General features: G+C 42.7%; 1 protein-coding gene across 2 annotated transcripts in view; it reads right to left on the reverse strand.

Moving 5' to 3' along the window:
• Positions 1-22,014, reverse strand: part of tnks1bp1 (tankyrase 1 binding protein 1) — a 37,668-nt gene that overhangs the window by 13,818 nt on the left and 1,836 nt on the right. For both annotated transcript variants that reach the window (XM_077241798.1, XM_077241799.1), the window contains exons 2-3: positions 12,443-13,371; positions 4,969-7,357 (exon numbers count right to left, since the gene is read on the reverse strand). In XM_077241798.1, coding sequence (XP_077097913.1) covers positions 4,969-7,357; positions 12,443-13,356 — 3,303 coding nt within the window. In that variant the 5' untranslated portion in view covers positions 13,357-13,371. The remainder of the gene's footprint in view (positions 1-4,968; positions 7,358-12,442; positions 13,372-22,014) is intronic.

The following is a 22,014-nucleotide window of genomic DNA, read 5'->3' on the forward strand; positions in this document are numbered from 1 at the left end:
TACTTCACTGTGCATTAGTTTGACTATTTGCCATGACTAACAGGCTGTGTTTGTCTAATTTGAGCCCTAGATTGCGTGTGCATTAGACTATACCTGACACCAGCTGTCACACTGTGAGGAGAACAAACTTTGTAGTAGCCATTTATAAGCATAAAGTTAAATTGATTCACAACACATATTGCTATATATATATATATATATATATATTTATATATATTTATAGTTTTAGGTTAGTAAGACTGTTTTGAGTATTTTTATTCAGCAAGGATGCATCAAATTGATCAAAAAAACATTTATAATGTTACAAAAGATTTCTATTTTTAAATAAACGCTGTTCTTTTGAAAAATATCATGGTTTCCACATAAATATAAATCAGCATGACTGTTTTTAACATTGATAATAATAAGAAATGTTACTTGAGCAGCGAATCATCATATTAGAATGATTTATAAAGGATCACGTGACACTGAAGACTGGAGTAATGATGCTGAAAACAGCTTTGCATTCACATTGTTACGCACGCACGCACGCACACACACACACACACACACACACCTGCAACTGACCACATTGCAACACCACCAACCAACGGCAGAGGATTTCAGGACACCTAAAATAGTGTCAGTTGTGAGTTGTGAATAATTGAAATAAGAAACATATTCAAAATATACGAATGTTTGGGAAACCTCATAAGTGCAAAAGCACCTTTGATTTAAGCAATTGTGTTTTTGAAGCTTTATTGACCCCCGGTGGTTTAGAAAAGCACCTCAATCCAAGTATTCCTCAACAAAAACAACACTCACTAGTCACAACATCTATTCACACTAATCTTCAGCATACTGAAGGAGAGTTGAACAGTATTAGTGAACTACAACACAACATAACATGACTGAACACTGCTCAACAGAAGGGAAATTATAGACGTTTCTTCAGGCGAATGAAATATACTCCAGAAACAGTTCCACTTCACATTACTGAGAAACATATTTAATAACCATTTACTGCTGAAAAACTCAAACGGCTTCTTTAGAATTACATTTGATGAAATCATTTCACAACAGCTTAAGTGGTGGAAAGTTAAAATTATACTATAATCACAGTGAATTTCAAAGCAATCAAGACCAGGATCCAGGAAAACATTATTTTATTATGTTTTAATATTACCTCTCAAGCCCACAATCAGGTGGGTGCTGAATTTTGTTTTTTAAACTTATTTTTTTTATTTAAAGAACAGATTTATTAAAAAGTTAACAAGAGTACATAAACCGAAGGAGGAGGAGGTGGTATGTCAAAAATACATGCACACATTTTCTCTCCTTTTCCTGGTGTAAACCATAGCATTAACTCTCAGTAAGACCTGAGTTGGTGCACTAAAAATGGAAAAGTTTTTCACGTACAGACGTTTTCAAAACGATCACTGATCCGAAAACAACTAAACTGCTACTATTCTGCTGTCAGGCCAGTAGATGGCGATGTCACTTTGTAAAAAAAAGTAACACTATAGGCCTATAGACTGAACATGTAATACACACGCACACAACGTCCTCGTTTTCACAAATTCATGTTTTTGTAGTTTACACAGAGACGTTACCGGTATCGGTTTCAAAAACGTACACTTTGAAACCTGTTTTCCAAAGTTTGCATTTTCAGGCCCCCAAAATGCCATTGTTGTGTAAATGAACGACCAAAACACATCAAACGATTTCTGTTTTTAGCTGAAAATGGCATTGTGTAAAAGGCCTCTAAGTCTGTAGCTCATTAGATTCAAAAAAATGTCAACCAAAAAATTTAATAAAATAAAATATATGGCAAAAATATTTCAATCATTCTGCATCACTGCACATTTGCTATTTGTTTCAAACTTTTTGGATTAAACTTTAGAATTATTTTTGACATTTAAAAACACCCTTTATTTCTCTGCTTTGCATTGAAAGGAATTAACGTCTAAACCTTTAGGGCTTTGCAAATAATTTACATGAAGATCGGAGAAGAAAAAAATCCCCTGTCTGTTCCCATTTCACAGGGATCAAATGCAAGTTCAACTCTCAAAACCATAATTAGTGGTGCTCATACTTTGTGCTTGATCAAATCAAATGCATTCTGTCATCATTTACTCGCCCTCAAGTTGTTCCAAACCTGTATGAATTTCACACAAAAGAAGATATTTTGAAGAATGCTTGTAACAAAACAGTTGACGGTAGCCATTGACTTGCAAAAAAAAAAAAAAATAAAAAAAAAATAAAAAAAATATATATATATATATATATATATATATATATATATATATATATATATATATATATATATATATATAAATATACTATGTTAGTCAATGGCTACCGTCAACTGCTTGGTTGGTATATGATGACAGAATTTTCATTTTTGGGTGAATTATCTGTTTAAGTAAGGGTAATGTTGCATTTGAATACATTGTATTTGAATATAATGTTGCATTTGAAAATATTATGCATTTGAAGCAGAAAAATAAAAAAGCAGCAACAAACAGGCTTACTGCATTTGAATTGAACATTAATGTTTCTGTGTACAAGAGAATCGCGACAAAATGGCTGTAAACCTCTTAGTGACCAATGGCATGGAGCATATAAACACAATTAAAGAGGTTCCACCATGTCATGTAAACATCCTAATAATAATAATTCAATTTGATTTAACTTCATAAAAATGACTCATTAATGTGTTATCATATTTGAATTGAAAATGTTGTGTTGCAGTACAGCGAGTGGCTGTAAAACAACTATATATCTTAGGGAATAATCAAAATAATGGCATGGAGCATGTTAATACAATTAAAGAGATTTGCCCATATCATGCAGACATCCTAACAATAATTTAATCAGGATTAATTGTGCAAGAATCAGTCATTACATATTAGTGTACATGTAATCAAATATAATCTGTATAATCTGTTGCGCAAATACAAAATGTTACGGTAGACTTTGACAGTCGAAGGTGAGACAGTTTTGACAGGCCTGACTCAAAGACAAGCGTCGTGTAAGAATAAACACATCAATACACACACACACACACACCCAACACAAAACCATGTACTGCGGTGACATCACTCCATGCCGTCATAAAACACCAATGGCAAATTCCAACATGACAATCGATGGAAACAAAGGCCCTGCCCTGAAGACACAGGTCAACCCTAGCAGAGGAGCAGCAACAGAACAAGGCTTTACTCTGCCCGTAAGATCACAGCAGATTATCTTTGTTGACACTAATAAAACCATGCCATTCTCTATATGTAATATTAAAAGCAACAACTTTTTGGCTTTGCGTGCCATTCTGTTCTCTTATTAAGACAATGCAAAGTTTTGCAAATCCAGGTATCTTTTCCTCTGAGTACTCGTCCATTTTAACACCTTGATAACTTCCAAGCAAACACACAAACATCCACTGAGCAAATAGCATTAATGTGTCTTCATATTAGGCTATGCCATCATACTGAAGTATAATTTCGAGGATTCATGCACCCGTAACTAGTTGAATACTTATGCTAACAGATAAGATCTCCTTTCAACAACAGGAAAAAGTTGATCTTAACGTTACTTCTTAAGCAGCCATCCGAAAACAAAATCTACTAGAATATAACTACATTTTATTGATTTAGATTTTGCTAGGAAATCATTTTAAAGTACATTTGAATGGCTGTGAATCAAGGCAGCTGTTGTTTGCACACAAAAAACAAAAACATAATTTACCACTTTATTCACAACGCGCGTTCACAAAACTACATCTGTTCTTGCTTCAACACAGCACGCATGCGTTGTGGTGCTCTCATGAACGGATTTTGAAAAGTGGTAATTTATGTTTTTGCGCAAACAAAGCAACAAAGCGTCCCTTCATAAACATGAACACAGTCACATGGATTACTTTAATGATGTCTTTGCTACCTTTCTGGAGCTTGAAAGTGGTAGAATTTTCATTTTTGGGTGAATTAACCCTTTAACTGCTAAAGCTAACAAGCCTGTGTGCATTGAACTACTGAAAGCCAAAAGGGACAAAATTAATGATTTTTTTAAACCACCAGCTCAGACTAAGGTTAGTGGGGCCTGTTTAGTTTTTGTTTTATTAAAATGTAAACATTTTCTTCATAAACATTAATTGATGTAATTTCCCAAAATGTATAAAGTAAAACAAATACTTCTGAACTCTGATTGCATCAGCCGTGTTTGAAATGCAGATAAAAACTGCGAATGCATATTCTATACATTGATTTTCAGCTATCACAAATGGACAACATGACTCTGATTATTATTAATAATGTAAACAACACTGTAAAAAAAGGTTAGGGCCTTAAAATACAATCAACTTGGATGTTAAAGTAATTTCAACCTAAATGACATTAAATGGACTGTATAAAAACAGTTTATAATTACTTATTGATCATATTTTTTTACAGTGAAGTTTTTAATAAAGTTTTAAAATGTTTATATTTTTGTATACATTATTTTATATTATATTAAGCTGTGCCTTGGATCACAATTACTATTATTATTATTATTATTATTATTATTATTATTAATAATAATAATAATAATAATAAATGTAAAGATTTTGACTTTTTTAATTTTATACTTTATATTACATTATTTTATATATTTTTTTATTATAGAATTTTTATATTTTCTATATATTATAAATTATATTAAGTAATATAGTAATAATACTCTTATTACTAAATGTAAATATTTTGACAATGTTTTTTGCTTTTATGCCTCGGAAATTTAACATCTTGAAAATTGGTGCATTTTATAATATGATCTTGGCACCATTTGATAAAAGCAATAAGTTATGTATTACAGTGATTGTGGTCAAGGGAGTTTAGACTGTTTTACCTCATAAGAACACTATTTTACATGAGATAAAATCAATGTCCCTTATTAAAACATATATCACAATATTAATAAATAAACAATATTCCAATATTGAATTGGTCTTACCTCGTCAGATTCTGTTTCTGGCACCAGCAGATCCTCTGGTTTGGACTCAGATAAAGTTGTGTGTTTACAGGAAGAGTTCTGTGGACTGGAAGCTTCAGGCTCAAATCCCATCAGGTCCTCCACATTTACCCGTTCTCCGCATGGTCCTTGGGATCCAGGATCATTGTCCTGTGGTTCTGGCTGGAGATTCTGCTCAGGTTCTCTGGATGGAGACGGTGTTAAGGAACGTCTCGCTCCGGTTCCCCATCTTCGTGGTTTCACTGAAAAGTCGTCGTAAAGCACTTCGGTGAGTTGAGGAGAGACTGAGGAGACGAGAGTCTGAGAAGCTGCCGGTTCAGACGCGTCAAACGATATTAAATCAAAACTCGTAGGAACTTCCTCTCGAAGAATCTCTACTGATTTACACCTTTCCATCTCCGTCTCTTTCTTCAGTCTGTCATTTTCTCTTTCCTTTCTCAGATTTTCTTCTTCTTTCTTTAGTCTCTCTTTTTCTCTCTCTCTTTCCTGCCTCAGTCTTTCTTCTTCCATTCTTTTTCTTTCCTCAATTTCTCTCTCTTTTTTAATTCTCTCCATTTCTCGTTCTTTTCTCAGTCTCTCCTCTTCTTTCTGTCTTTCCATCTCTTTGAGTCTTCGTCTCTCTTCTTCCATTTCTTTTTCTTTCCTTATTCTCTCCATTTCTCGTTCTTTTCTCAGTTTTTCTTCTTCTTTCTGTTTCTCCATCTCCTGAAGTCTTCGTCTCTCTTCTTCCATTTCTTTTTCTTTCCTTATTCTCTCCATTTCTTGTTCTTTTCTCAGTCTTTCCTTTTCTTTCTGTTTCTCCATCTCCTGCAGTCTTCGTCTCTCTTCTTCCATTTCTTTTTCTTTCCTTATTCTCTCCATTTCTCGTTCTTTTCTCAGTTTTTCTTCTTCTTTCTGTCTTTCCATCTCCTGAACTCTTCGTCTCTCTTCTTCCATTTCTCTCTCTTTCTTTAAGCACTCTTCTTTTACTAGTTCCTGCCTCAGTCTTTCCTCTTCTTTCTGTCTCTCCATCTCCTGAATTCTTTGCCTTTCTTCTTCCATTTCTTTTTTCAGTCTATCTTTTTCTCGTTCTTGTCTCAATCTTTCCTCCTCTTTCAGTCTCTCCTCTTCCATTTCTCTATCTTTCTTTAACTGCTCTTCTTTTACTCTTTCCTGTCTCAGTCTTTCCTCTTCTTTCTGTCTCTCAATCTCCTGAATTCTTTGTCTCTCTTGTTCCATCTCTTTTTCTTTTTTTACTCTCTCTTTTTCTCGTTCTTGTCTCAACCTTTCCTCCTCTTTCCGTCTCTCTTCTTCCATTTCTTTTTCTTTCCTTATTTTCTCCATTTCTCGTTCTTTTCTCAGTCTTTCCTCTTCTTTCTGTCTCTCCACCTCCTGAATTCTTCGCCTCTCTTCTTCCATTTCTTTTTCTTTTTTCAATCTCTCTTTTTCTCGTTCTTGTCTCAATCTTTCCTCCTCTTTCAGTCTCTCTTCTTCCATTTCTTTTTCTTTCTTTATTCTCTCAATTTCTTGCTCTTGTCTCAATCTTTCCTCCTCTTTCAGCCTCTCTTTCTCCATTTCTTTTTCTTTCCTTATTCTCTCCATTTCTCGTTCTTTTCTCAGTTTTTCTTCTTCTTTCTGTCTTTCAACCTCCTGAACTCTTCGTCTCTCTTCTTCCATTTCTCTCTCTTTTTTTAACCGCTCTTCTTTTTCTCGTTCCTGTCTCAGTCTTTCCTCTTCTTTCTGTCTCTCCATCTCCTGAATTCTTCTCCTCTCTTCTTCCATTTCTCTCTCTTTCTTTAGATTCTCCTGTCTCAATTGTTCCTCCTCTCTCTGTCTCTCTTTTTCTTCTTCAGTCCTCCTTTTCTCCTCTTCAATTTGCCTCTCTCTTTCTAATTTCTCCTGCTCTTGTTGTCTCTCCCTCTCCTTTTCAGCTTGCCTCCTCCTCTCCTCCTCTTTTCTTTCTTCTTCAATTTTTCTCTTCCAATCTTCCTCTTGCTTTCTCCTTTCTTCCATCAGCCTTTGCCTCTCCTCTTCTTGTTTTCTCTCTTCCTCTAGCTGTCTCTTAATTTCTTTTGCCTTCCTCTCCTCCTCCAAAAGTGTTCCCCTTTCCTGCTGCTGCTGTCGTTCTTTCTCTAACTGCTCATCTTTTCTCTTTTTTTCTTCTTCTTCCTTTTGCTTTTTCTCCGCATCTATGCTCATCCTAACCCTTTGTTTAACAGGAACAGTGACATAGTTCTCCTTGTCTTCTTCAACTTCATTGTCTTCCTCTTCTTCTGCGTTCTCCACACTAGCAGCAGAGTTCTTGATTTCTGGTGTATTTGGTGGTTTGTCAACAGGAACCTTCTCTGTTTCTCTTCCAGATGATCTCTCATTCGTCTCCTCATATGGTGGACTGCAAATAGAAGAGTTTGGAAATATGTTACAGCTTTGAAAGTAAGGACAACGTAAGGCCAAAAACATAAACATACATACTTGACATTCCTGCCAATATTTTCATTGCCCACACCACAAATAATGGTCCATTTTTATCTTTAGCTATGCATTCACTGATAAAAGTGATTCTGTGGTGAAGTAAATAAATGTACAAGTGTAAAATTTACCTGAATAAGTTAGTACTCAATTTAAGCTTGTAGAAATTAAATTATCAACGTTATAAAACTAAGTTAAACCTACTCAACTTTCATTTACTGGTGTTCCCATGATGCAGTGGGGCATGAATAATTAATAAGGTTGCATGTTCACAGTTGTATTTATCATTGTTTTATCATTGATTTTGATGTTAGGTTTAGTAACATGCTGTTTTGGGACATCTGGAGTTCATTTTAAGTTTAACTCACATTTACATTTATTCATTTAGCTGACACTTTTATCCAAAGCGACATACAATTGCTATATGTCAGAGGTCGCACGCCTCTGGAGCAACTAGGGGTTAAGTGTCTTGCTCAGGGAAAAATTGGTGTCTCACAGTGGATTCGAACCCGGGTCTCTCACACCAAAGGCATGTGTCTTACATTACTTACAGTATGTTGTCAACACAATATCTACTGTATTATTTACTGAGATGTACTAGGTAAAGCATACTGTCACGTTGTGGTGCAGGCAGAAGAAGACGAAGAATCAAAAGTTCCAATGCAAACTTTTACTCACAATATAAATCATAAAGATACATCGAAGATGGGTAGAAGGTTCACACACACTTTCCACAACGGCGATCGGACCATGAACAAGGCAACACACAGGGCTTAAATACATAGGGTAACAGATCAGGTAAACGAGGCACAGCTGACAAGACTAACGAGGAAACAGGTGTGACAGAAGAACTAATGGAGGTTACCGTGGAAAACATAGGAATGGCGGGAAAACAGAACAAAGGAACATATGTGACTAACGAAAAAAAGACTCAGACAGAAACAAAACTGTGACACATACACTTTAAAATCATGGCTTCATTTAGTGTTATACTGTTTTGGGCAAAATGTATTTCAAGCAGAATATTGCAAAGTAAACTTAAACTAAGTAAAAATTACTCAACAAACTTTAACTGACCAATTTAGTTAAGTAGATTTTACTTAATTCCATATGTGAAATGTACTTAAAAAATCTGGAGCTGAGGGAGGTAGGAGCAAAGGTGGAGCTTATGGACCGACGGGGTTCTGGTCGCGGAGGTCGGAGGCGGAGACCGGGTATCCACCAACCAGGCTGGAGCTGCAGGCTGGCAGACCCACGGCGACCCCACCTCCCCGAAGGTGGTTTGAGGAAGAGCTGAGGGGCTGACAGGCAGTGGAGGAAGAAGTGTTGAGAGGTGGCAGATGGGATGAGGCGGGAGAGGGAGGCTGGGTAGGAATTCAGAAATCGATTTTGTTTAGGGGACAGAAGACTCAGGCTGGGGGACAGAAGACTCAGGCTCGGGGACCGAACTTGGAGTAGGAACAGGTCTTGGGACAGGAATAGGCTCTGAAGTGGCGGCGGCCATCCTGGTTGAGGGCTCGGGCGGCGAGGCGGTGGCCATCTTTTCCAGAGACGAGGGATCAGGCGTGGCGGCAGCCATCTTGGCCGGAGACGAGGGATCAGGCGTGGCAGGCTTGACGTGAAGAAGCTCTGGAAGGGTGGTCTCGACGGGACGAGACTCTGGAAGGGTGGTCCCGACGGCTGCTGGTGGTTGTTCTCTGGATCGGGACGCGACGCTCATCAAACTCCTGGAACACAGTTTGGGAGGTCGATGGCCTGGTGGAAATTGGCCCCGATCCAGAAAAGCAGCTTGAGGGCTTCATCATCGTGGGGGCTAGTGACGGCTCGACGGACAGAGTTCTCCATAAAGGAGAAAAATTCTGTGCTCTCTTGAGCAATTGCGACAAATTTAGCCCTGTCGTCCATTTGGGCTGGTCTGCAAACTTTTACTCGCAATATAAATCATAAAGGTACATCGAAGACGGGTAGAAGGTTCACAGCTTCACACACATTAAGAGGGCTTTCACACTGGCAGTTTAGTTCAGAACGGGGCACGGTTTGCATGAAAAATAGCTAATGTGAACGCTGTCATGGGACCCGGGTGCGCACTGGGGTACCGAACCCAAGACTACCTGGAGGTGGTGGTCTGAGTTCGGTTGCTCCCGAACCGTGCTGCGGTTCGCGTGTATGTGAAAGCAACATGGACTCGGGTGCGCACTTGTTCAGGAAGTAGAGTATAGAGTTATTATAAAGTTAAGTTAAACAAAACACACGTAAGTGATGAAGATTGAGTCTGCAGTGTATTCGCGCATAGTGTGTGCAATCAGGGCAACAAATTAATGGAAAAATTAATGATTTCCTCAAAAGAGTCACTTGCAAGCAGCGGAAAGACCGCTTATGCGACACACATACACACACAGACACACACCGCCGGGAACAATCGCGCTCGGCCTCGGACTAGAGCAAACGAGCCCAGTGTAAAAGCCCCCTTACTACAACGGAGATCGGACCATGAACAAGGCAACACACAGGGCTTAAATACATAGGGTAGAGTTCTCAACGGGCCGGGTCGGCCCGACAAACCCTACAGGACCCGCGGGTTCGGGCCGTGTTCGGGTCGAAAATATAAGCAAATTACTCGGGTTGGGTCGGACCTCGGGCTTAATCTTTTCCGCTCAGTGAAAAAAAAAAACATTTATTAATCATCGCTGCTGTTCACCGTAAAGAAAGTCTGGCTGCTGCGTGAAACGTGCATCGCGGGGGCAGACCTGACGCCACTGCGTGCACGCCTTAAGCCTGGAGAAGAAGATGGAGTTGGTGAAAAGTAAACTTGCCGCAATTCACCCTTGCTACTACAGGAGTGGGAAAATCAGAGGTCTGGAAAGTGTTTGGAGTGGTGCTTGATTCTGATGGAAATTCTACAGGTTATGTGCAATGCTCAAAATGCAAGGTGCTGATATAATATGACAGCAAAAAAACAGGGTCGTCCAGAAGATTTTTATTTGAGGCATATTTAGTTTATAGCCTATTTATATATTTAAAGTTTGTTTCAGTTGTTTGTATTGTTTGTAGGCTATTTTTTAAATACGTGAACATTAAAGGTTGATTTGAATTCCCGTCTGCTGGTCATGATAATACGTGTATGAGAAAAAAAGAAAATCGGCGCCAGGCCACGGGCCGGGTTCGGGCAGATAATTCATGTTGATGTGTCGGGTTACATCGGGTCCGGGCTTTAAAAGCTACGGGCCGGGTCGGGTCAGGTTGTAATTTTCAGGCCCGTTGAGAACTGTAACATAGGGTAACAGATCAGGGAAACGAGGCACAGCTGACAAGACTAACGAGGAAACAGGTGTGACAGAACAACTAATGGAGGTTACCGTGGAAAACATAGGAGTGGCGGGAAAACAGAACAAAGATATGTGACTAATGAAAGCAAGACTCAGACAGAAACACAACTGTGACACATACACTTTAAAATCATGGCTTCATTTAGTGTTATACTGCTTTGGGTAAAATGTATTTCAAACAGAATATTGCAAAGTAAACTTAAACTAAGTAAAAATTACTCAACAAACTTTAACTGGCCAATTTAGTTAAGTAGTGTGAAATGTACTTAAAAAATCTGCATGCAAAAACTTTCATTACTTGTTTTCTTATTAACTTGTTAAAAACTTATTGTTGTTTTTAATGTAGGAATTTTTTTATTTATTTTATTAAATGTAATATTTTCTTATTAAATTTGTGGAAAAGTGGGAAATTATACAGCTAGATTATTCATAAACAGCATAAATTCATAAACACACTTTTGCAGTTAAATGATAAAATATGATGGAAAATGTTACAGATTGGTTTGTAGTTTTTTTTAACACATTATTGCTGTGTTAGTCAGCTAGATAACAACATAGAAAAAAAAGTCAGACAATTTATCCTCAATCATGCAGCTCTTTTGCAAACTCAAACATTTGGTTTTCTGTAATGTTTACTAAAGATAAAATGTTTAAGCATGATTGTGAATAAATTGTCAATTACTTTTTTTGTGTTGCTTAGAATAGAGATGAAATTCTAAAGAATTTTTTTTTATTTTAGTGATTTACAAAACCTAAATGTTAGTGTAACATTTAGGTCTTTTTTCTGTTTGTTTCTCGTTGTTTCTTGTTCTGTTTTCCCGCTGTTCATAGTTACTATGGATTTTAATTTGTCATTAACACCTGTTCTATTTTCCCTTAATTATACTCCCTGTGTTTATAAGCCCTTAGTTTCCTTTGTTAAGTGTTCGATCTCATTTATGTTAACGTTGTATGTGGAATTGTATTCTAATTCCTGAGATCTCCTGTGTTTTTCTGAGCTATATTGTATTAAAGAGTTTTCTGTTATATCCGTATCGTTGTACGCTTCATTGCAGCCATTCAACCCGTGACAGTTAGGCTACTAAATAAAATAACATGTAATTTACTTGCGGTTCTGACTAAATGTTCTTAGCTTCAGACTGTTTTAAATACGTAAACAAAAAGTAGGAAGTATGTGAAACAAAATATGGAAATATGCATGGAAAAATGTAAATTGACATTCGAAACACTAGGCTACTGATGTGATACAAATATCATAATTACAAAAAAAAAATTGTACACATACTAGCGTAGAGCGAAATATATATTATATAGCATCTTGATTGGTTGTATCATTGTAAAATCCTAAACTATACTGTATTACCACCTATATAATTCTTCTAAATGCAACTAAAAGGCATACAGGTATTAAGATAACATTGTGACCTTCTGTAAAGCTGCTTTGAAACAATGTGTATTGTGAAAAGCACTATATAAATAAATCTGACTTGCTTGCAATGCTTTAGTGTGCAAGACATAAAATTTGATGAGCAAGATCAATTGACAGTTCAAGTTCTATCAACTGAGCCTTGATATCTGTTAATGCTCTTGCATAGAGAATGTGTTGTGCTTAGGAAACACAGATATTATGAAATACTTATTGAGGGTCAAACGGAGAAAGAGAGAATACAGGCTTCACTAACCTTTTAGGAGCACCAGTGGACGGCAAGCGCGTGTCCAAGCTCAGATTCTGGATTCTCTGTTTAATGTCAATAGATATTTCAGCAGGTGTGATGTCTCTTTTGTTGATGGTGTCCCTGCACTGAGAGGCTGCAGATCGATCGAAGAGGAGTGTGATCCGTCTTTTAATGCTGCATCCCGCCTCTTCGTTCTCCACCGGAGACTTGGGCTCAGACACTGCTGAAGGAGAAAGTGGTTGCTCCTCTTTCTCCGTCTTGCTGCTTTCAACATCTCTCCCCACAGTATCGGGCTGAGGCGGTGACTGGAACTTGGAGGTCAGATCCGCGGAGAGACGGTTTCGAGCTGGCCAGCATCGTGAAGGCACTTTGACGTCTACATCGGCTGCTCCATGTTCCTTCTGGTTGAGAATCTTTTGATCCCGAGAACCAATGGATTTTGCTCTGCTCCTGAGCTGAACGTTCTTCATATCTTCAGCGGTTACATCAAGCTTTGAGTTTGGACCAGTTTGGTCATTAGAACCAGTTGCGTCAGGACTCTTAGTAGTTTCTGGTTTAGGCTTAGCCTGTAAGTCAGGTTTTGGGCTGAGCGGGACGGGTTTAGGAGCTGCACTTTGATCAGACCCATTTACAGTGCCATTTGAGTCTGATGTTTCTAGACCACCAGCATGAGTGTCTGTGGTATTCAGAAGTGTATCAGAAGAGGCGGCTCGATGGAGCTGTTTGCTGAAGTTGGTTTTGGGGGCCCGGATCGGGCGGACGGTTGCATTCCTTTGCAGGGAAAATGGTTTGGCTGTGAGGTGAGGTTTCAGGTTCAACGCTGGCTTCTCTGTGTCTCCTGGGACTGAAACTGAAGGTTTGTCTGGGTTAATGAGCGATTGGCCAATTTCCCTTGTGGTCGCCTCCACCCATGCAGCCATGGCTACACACTGCACCTGGATAGGAAAACAAAAGAGAAACACCTCTGTGGGATCTCAGTGGTATAAATATACTTCTTTAGGATGTTACTATAAACATGCTTGGAAGAGATTGACATGTTTGAGAACCAATGATTCAATGGCCCATTCATAAAGGTGTATTCGACTTGCGCTGAACGAATGGTGTATGACATCAAAGTACAGCAAGAACGATTAGAGAGCAGACACTCCATATTCTTTCGAATCATTTGCGCATCGCTGCTTCAAGTTGAACACACCTATTTACTTAATTCCTGAATGAATCAGCCGCTTGAACTAATCGAATTAATAAATGTTTCAATGACATTCTCATTTAGACATTTAACGCCACCTGCCGGCAGTTTTAGTTTCTTATTTAGAGTATCATTTCATTAAAATAATAATTTAATATTTTGGGGATATATTGTCCAAAACATGAAAATTCTAGTTATTTACATTTACTCACCCTTGTGTCGTTTCATGTGTCTGTATGACTTTTTTTATTTTGAAATAAACATAAACGAAGATATTTTGAAGAATGTTGGTTAGGGATGCACGATATATCGGCCACCATATCGGTATCGGTATCGAACAACGATATATGTTCAAGTTTAAAGTTATCAATATCAACCCAATAAGAAAATATGTCTAATATATTAAAGCCGATAAATAATGGATTATTTCCTTCAGCTGCACACTGTTGTGATGGTTTTAAATTGCTTGAAATATGATTGAAATCACTTTAAAAAAAGGAAAATACAGTTAAGTGCAACATGTGGAATTTTTTCGGTTTTCCCGCAGCCTGCCGGATCCAGGCCATTTCCAGATCTGACGAAGGACTTTCGCCTGGACCTGATGACAATGCAGTGCTGAAGTGCCAACTAGCCTCTCCCTATGGAGGATCCCTATACCACTCTACAGATAAAGCGTTGTGGAATATTTCGGATCGCGTACCTACCCAAAGTGATAAGAAAAAATAAAAATTCTGCATCAAAATTTATAGACAAGTAGTTTGTTTAGGCATGGTTTGTAAGGAATTACAAACCTGCGCACATATATTCAAACGCACATAACTATAGAATCAATTCTTAATGCGCATGTGAACGCCATCAGCGTCTATCACAGGTTCACGTTTAAAGTCTGTTTAGAGAGAACGGTGTCGTCTTAGCGGCCCCTAATTTAATAACAAATGATCATTTAGACGGAAGTGAATCAATCAAAATTAACTTTAGCTGGAAAAAACATTTTTCAAGAGCAACTATAAAACCAAACCTATCTCTGTTACCTTAAATTATATGTCTATCTCTGTAAAGCTGCTTTGAAACAATCTGCATTGTTAAAAGCGCTATATAAATGAGGATGACTTGACTTGACATGTGCAGTGCAAGTCTGTCATATAAGCCATATAAAATTATAATGAGAACATTATAATTGTGTGCTTGGGATGTGGCTTTAAATGGTGAGACTTTAAAATTATGTAAAATTATTTATTTTCACATGGCTACTTTTGAATCACTGTCAAATGGAGAAAGATGCTTCCAGATAATGTAGTTGCAACATCTACAAGCCTGGGTTTATGGGGCCATGCTAACCAGATCAACTTTTGATCTTTAGTAGTATTAGCTCATAAAGCATTCATGGATGATTCAACACTTTGAAAATCCAGTGGAAATTACATACCATCCTGACACTTTTGGTGTACTATTTTATGACACACTAAAGGATTTACTTGGAAATTGTAGGCACATGTGTGATAGGATTGTAATTACAAAATCTGTAGGTTGAATGTCAGCCATATATAAGAACAGTTCCCTTTCGTAGTCACTCCGAGTTACGTCGGATGACGACGAATGGGGGTTTCGCTTAGAACACCTATCGACTTCGAGTATTACAAAACGAGCCAATGGCGATGAAATGCCATGGGTCTGCGGAATTTGCATAGCGTATCTCCGCCCCACCGCGTGGGTATAAAGGAGGACGCCGGCAACATGCAGGTATGTTTTCGCTTCGGAGCCAAGAATATTTCTTCACTCCACAATCATCTCTGACTTCGCTCTATGAGACGAGCTTCTCTCTCCGGTGTTGGTGTGACGGCGATCTGCAGCGAGCTCACAGTGCCTGCTGATCTGTGCAGTGATCTGCCAGTGTGTGTGTGTCTCCCTGTGCGCTTCAACATCGCGGAGTTTTTTTCTCCTCTCATAAAAGAGCTCGCACGCGGCACGTCTTTTTAAAGACGGCTCGCCCGTGCATTTCTGGTTGCAGCGGACTGGTATCGGACTCTGATGGGCACGAGCGCTGTCTAGTGTGTTTGGGCTTTGATCATGCTTGAACAGCGCTCGTGGATGACTCATGTTCTCTCTGGGAACGTGATCATCGCGTCATATATAGGTCGAGACTCGGTGAACTCGCAAGAGTGAGAGTCCCCTCATCCACTACCCGATCTTCGGCTGGTGGACAGGGTGACCTGAGGGTGTTGGTCTGGAACAAGGCGCCGACTCTGTGTCCACGCCCCAGCCCCCCCTCTTTAATGACGGTGCCCGCTAGCGAACTGATGATTCCACGAGTCTACCCACGGGTGGCCCGTGTGTTTTCATTTGAAGCTACAGAGGATGATGCTGTGTCTGTAGCAGCATCACTAGGTGGGCTTGATTCTTCTGGAAATGACGACTCTTCACAGCTGCCACCCCTTGGTGTGCATACGGCTGTGCCTGAGTCTGATCCGGAGATGATGGCCATGCTTTCCCGGGACGATTGGTTTTTGGGTGAGGCCGCCGACGCGTCCACGGCATACCCCAATATCTTTCCTCCCGGACGTGCATGATGAGTTCACGGGTCCTCTCGTTGGTCTCATCCGCCTTTCCTCCCCTCAGGGGCCGCTGCCCATGGGTACACTGGGGTTCCCCCGGTTGAACGCTCTGTTGCCATGCTACTGTGTCCTCAGAGTGCTTCCCGGCGCAATCCTAAGCACCCGTCCAAGCCTGTAGTTCTTTTCGTCACAGTAATCTGTGGCGAAATCCTATAGTGCCACAGGACAGGCAGCTGCCTCACTGCATCCCATGACCGTTCTGCTGGTCTACCTGACCCAGACGCTCATGGACATGCAGGAGGGCGGGACTGACCCGAGGCTCTTCAGTGAGCTGCGCGCCGCCACTGACCTTGCTCTCCGAGCGACGAAAGTGGCCGTACGCTCTCGGAGTCAGGTGATGTTCACCAGTTTGGGGCTGACCGGTCTGATGTGCAAGATGTCGGGCGGACCCGTCTGCTCGACACCCCATCTCCCAGGTCGGCCTCTTCGGCGGTGCGGTTGAGTGCTTCTGCCCACAGTTCTCAACCGCCCGTGAGCAGATTGAGGTTATTCTGCCCGACGGCCCGCCGTCCGCTCAGATCCCTCAGTCTGCCCACCGCCGAAGGCTCCCTCCCACGGTTCCAACCCCGCCCGTCCACCCGGGCCTGGCTCTGGAAGACCGTAGGGGGATGCCTCAGCCCTCTCCAGCCCCGCACCCCGCTAAACGCCGGGTTAAGCGGCACTTTTGAGATGGGCTGCTCAGAGATGAGACTCAGTTCTTTCCAGGAGTTGGTAGCAGGGCCACTCCTTTCCCCGGTGGAGGGCTGGGGAAGAATCCTTATTCAGGAAGAACTGACTCTCTCCTCTCTGAGCATACAGAGTTCTCGGACGACACAGAGCGCCGCCCACAAGCCGTGCTCTCCTCTTCCCCCTCTGCCCCAGAGGTGGTTGACACGGCGTGCCGTCCACGGACCGTTTCGCCCCTGTCCCCCTCTGTCGCCAGACCCCTGACAGAGCAGGCCCCCGTGGAACGCTGGTCCTTCCCTGGCCTCCTCTGTCAGGGTGCGGTTATGACCTTGCCCCCACACCGGGCCGCTATGCCGCCCTCGTCTGGGCTGGTCATTTCCGCTTCGCTGCACCACCGGGGGGACGTCTGTGGTTCTTCACTCCGCTGGCACAGTTGGGAGCCTGCACTAGAGCTCCCTATCTGTTCCGCTGGGTCGTGCGAACCATCGGCTCGGCTATGCGATTCAGTTCGCACGGTCTCCTCCCGTCTTCACGGGAGTCCGCTCCACTTTCGTCGGTGGCTATGCCCCTATCATGAGAGCGGAGGTTGCTCCCTACTGGCGAAGGGTGCGATTGAGACTGTCCCTCCAGCCGAGATGAGGTCCGGGTTAACAGTCCCTACCTCATTGTCCCGGAGAAGTCTGGTGGGTTACGGCCAATCCTGGACCTATGCATCTGAACCGCTCCCTTCTCAGGCTGCCGTTCAAGATGCTCCTGGCCAAACGCATTTCTGGATGTGTGCGGCCACAGGATTGGTTTGCAGCGATCGACCTGAAGGACGCCTACTCTTATGTCTCCGTTCTCCTTCGACTCAGACCGTACCTACGTTCTGCTGTCAGGGCGCGCGCATGTCAGTACGCTGTTCTCCCATTCGGGCTAGCCCTGTCTCCTCGCGCCTTCACAAGGTTGTTGAGGCAGCCCTTGTTCCTCCATGGGAGCACGGGGTTCGCATCCTGAACTATCTCGGTGACTGGCTGTCTTAAGCTCACTCCTGAGACCAGGTTTGTGAATACAGGGACCCAGTGCTCCGGCACCTAGCTCGTCTGGGCCTTCGGGTCAACTGGGAAAGGAGTAAACTTTGCCCCGTGCAGGGGAGCTCTTTTCTCGGCATGGACTTGGTCGCCTTCTCCACTCAGCCATTAAACAAGAGTGCGGTCCCACTGAAATTGTTTCAGAGGCTCCTGGGGCATATGGCATCTGCAGCTGCGGCAACGCCGCTCGGATTGCTTCATATGAGACCGCTTCAGCTGTGGCTTCGCGATCGAGTCCCGAGGTGGGCATGGCATCATGGCACGCTCCGAGTTACAGTAACTCCGACCTGTCGTCAGACCTTCACCCCGTGGTGGAACCTCAGTTTCTACGGGCCGGTGTTCCCCTAGAACGAGTTTCCAGGCATGTTGTTGTCTCCACAGATGCCTCTTCCACGGGCTGAGGCGCCATGTGCAACGGACATGCTGCCGCGGGCTCCTGGACAGGACCCCAGCGCCTTCTGCTTGTCAATTGCCTCGAGTTGCTGGCAGTACGCCTTGCCCTGCACCGTTTCCTCACGTTGCTCAGGGGTCAACACGTACTAGTCCGTTCAGACAATACCGCGACTGTAGCGTACATCAACCGTCAGGGTGGTCTACGCTCCCGCCGTATGTCGCAACTCGCACGCCACCTCCTCTTATGGAGTCAGAAGCACCTGAGGTCCCTTCGTGCTATCTACATTCCGGGAGATCGGAACTTTGCAGCCGACGAGCTGTCACGGTTTCGGCCCATCTCCTGCGAATGGAGACTCCATCCCCAGTCGGTTCAGCTGATTTGGGACCAGTTCGGGGACGCACAGATAGATCTGTTTGCCTCTCACGACTCGACCCATTGCGCCCTGTTCTATCCCCTGACTGAGGGCTCTCTCGGCACGGATGCACTGGCGCACAGCTGGCCGCGGGGCCTACGCAAATATGCGTTTCCCCCAGTGAGCCTTCTCGCACAGACCTTGTGCAAGATCAAGGAGGACGAGGAGCAGCTCATTCTGGTTGCGCCGTATTGGCCCACCCGGACCTGGTTCTCCGAACTGGTACTCCTCGCGACAGTACCTCCTTGGCCAATTCCTCTGAGGAAGGATCTCCTTTCTCAGAGACGGGGCACCCTTTGGCACCCTCGACCCGATCTCTGGAGGCTCCACGTGTGGCTCCTGGACGGGACGAGTCAGGTTTGAGTTCCCTGCCACCAGCGGTGGCGGCTACCATCACTTCCGCTAGAGCATCGTCCACGGGACATGTCTATGCGTTGAAGTGGAACCTCTTCGTCAACTGGTGCTCTTCTCGTCGAGAAGACCCCAGGAGATGCTCGATCTCTGTCGTGCTTTCCTTCCTGCAAGATGGGTTGGAGCGAAGGCTGTCTCCCTCCACCCTGAAGGTGTATGTGGCCGCTATCGCCGCATATCACGAAGCAGTTCAAGGTAAGTCTCTGGGGAAGCACGACCTGATCGTCAGGTTCCTGAGAGGAGCGAGGAGACTGAATCCTCCTCGCCCTCCTCTCGTTCCCTCTTGGGACCTCTCAGTGGTCTTAAATGCCCTGCAGAGGGCTCCCTTTGAGCCTCTGCAACCAGTTGAGCTTAAGTTCCTGTCTATGAAGACAGCGCTCCTGGTTGCATTGGCCTCCATCAAGAGGGTAGGGGACCTGCACGCATTCTCCGTTGACGAAGCGTGCCTGGAATTCGGGCCCGGTCACTCTCACGTGATCCTGAGACCCCGGCCTGGATATGTGCCCAAGGTTCCCACCACTCCCCTCCGGGACCAGGTGGTGGACCTGCAAGCGCTGCCCCGGGAGGAGGCAGACCCAGCCTTGGCACTGCTCTGTCCAGTACGCGCTCTCCGCGCTTACGTAGACAGAACGCAGTGTTTCAGGACCTCAGACCAGCTCTTTGTCTGTTATGGTGGGAGACTGAAGGGAAAGGCTCTCTCAAAGCAGAGGTTGTCTCACTGGATAGTGGACGCCATTGCTTTGGCTTACCAACAGCAAGGCCGACCGTGCCCCCTTGGTGTGACAGCCCACTCCACTCGGAGTGTGGCTTCCTCTTGGGCTCTAGCACATGGCGCCTCGCTGGCAGACATTTGTAGAGCTGCAGGCTGGGCGACACCCAACACATTCGCCAGATTCTATAATCTCCGAGTGGAGCCTGTGTCCTCTCGTGCTGGACCCGCTCAGGTGTCTTCGCTTGCTCGCCATTCCACTCCACGGACTGGATACGTGCGATTATTCCTTAGGTGAGCCTTCCTCTTTGAAGCCCTGAGTTCCTCCTGCACTGTTGACGCTGGCGCCAGTGTCTATTGCCTGGGCGTCGGCTAGGTGCCTCCGTGTGCATGGTTCCTCCCTGAGTAACCCCCACATGTGTATTTCCACTGTAAGCCTCCTTGAGCATGTGTCTTTCCCTTGGCAAGCCATCTTGCCCTCCTGGAGTTGAAAGTTGCCACCCCTCGGGCTGGTCACTTCAGTGTTCACCCATATGTAGCCCTCCGGCCATATGTGTATCTTAAGTCCTCCCTACGGGTAGGCATGCTGCGGCATATCTCCTCTGAGATATGCTTCCCAGTGTACCTTGGTATTCCTGTGTTAAGTAGGACTCCTTCGTCTGTGCCAGTATCACGACAAGGGGATCAGACTTTCGCAGGGCACTGGAAGACAGCTGTGAAGGTGGCGTGATTTCACGGGGACCCCCATTCGTCGTCATCCGACGTAACTCGGAGTGACTACGAAAGGGAACGTCTCGGTTACGTATGTAACCCTCGTTCCCTGAGTAGGGAACGGAGACGTTACGTCTCCCTGCCACTTCCGCTGTACCGCTGGGCAGACGCCTGAGTTCAGTCTCGGCTCCTCAGCGAAGACATACCTGCATGTTGCCGGCGTCCTCCTTTATACCCACGCGGTGGGGCGGAGATACGCTATGCAAATTCCGCAGACCCATGGCATTTCATCGCCATTGGCTCGTTTTGTAATACTCGAAGTCGATAGGTGTTCTAAGCGAAACCCCCATTCGTCGTCATCCGACGTAACGTCTCCGTTCCCTACTCAGGGAACGAGGGTTACATACGTAACCGAGACGTTTTTTTTAATAAGAGAGTTTTCTGTTGCTGTGTTTGGCCTTTTTCAAATTGGGTGGCATTGCATTTATGTTTCTCCCTAAAGCTTCTTTCTCCCACACATTATGTTGTTCACTTCAGTGGCTAGCTAAAAATTAAAAAAAAAAAAGCCCAGAACTATGAGGAAACATCTGAGCATCAATATAAATGCAGTACAAGTGAGATAAGGAAAGTGTTATGTAATGCCCATGAAGTGGTCGAAGGTTTTTCAGATTGTTTAATCAATGTGCACTCTGGAAATATTTGTTTGTATGTTCTGTGTTTGCTGTTCTGATTTAGTAAGTAAATAAATAGTCACTTAGATGACACTTTTATGTGTCATTCAGCATTTTTGCTTTCATTATAAACAAAGGAATAGCTTGTTCTGCAAACTTGTCACATAGCACCTGTTAGGACTTTAGTTGGAACTTAGAAGATGGTTTGCCTGGTTAGTTTTACCAGTTTGTCAGTATCGGTGGATGCCATAACAACCTTATATAAGGAAAAACCTTTTTCATAAGATCTTCTTAGTATTTAAACAGAATGCATGCTCGCTTAAGATAAAATGTATTTACTTGAGAAGCAAAATCGTGTAAGATTATAAAATGTTTTCAGAGAATATATCTACTGTTTATATTTCTCAACGTATACTGGCGAAGCATAAAACTGAGGAAACTAAATATAGTTATAGATTTATGCTTAAAATAAGAAAAAACTATTTGCTAATAGGATACAAATATATATTATAAATACATTTATAAATGTATTATAAATAATACACTTATTATAAAATAAGAAAAATATCAGAAATACTATTAATCAAAATAATTTAATTCAAGATATAACCTATTCTCAAAAAAAAAAAATTAACATTTTTGTGCTATATGTTAAATATGAATATGTTGATTAAGAAAATTAGTTTTTACAGTGTATATAGAAGAAAAATCTTTTTCACCAGTGACACCAGTG

Source organism: Siphateles boraxobius, unplaced genomic scaffold, assembly GCF_051911475.1.
Source record: "Siphateles boraxobius isolate OS27281-9 unplaced genomic scaffold, OSU_SipBor_1 24, whole genome shotgun sequence".
Classification (NCBI taxonomy): Eukaryota; Metazoa; Chordata; class Actinopteri; order Cypriniformes; family Leuciscidae; genus Siphateles; species Siphateles boraxobius.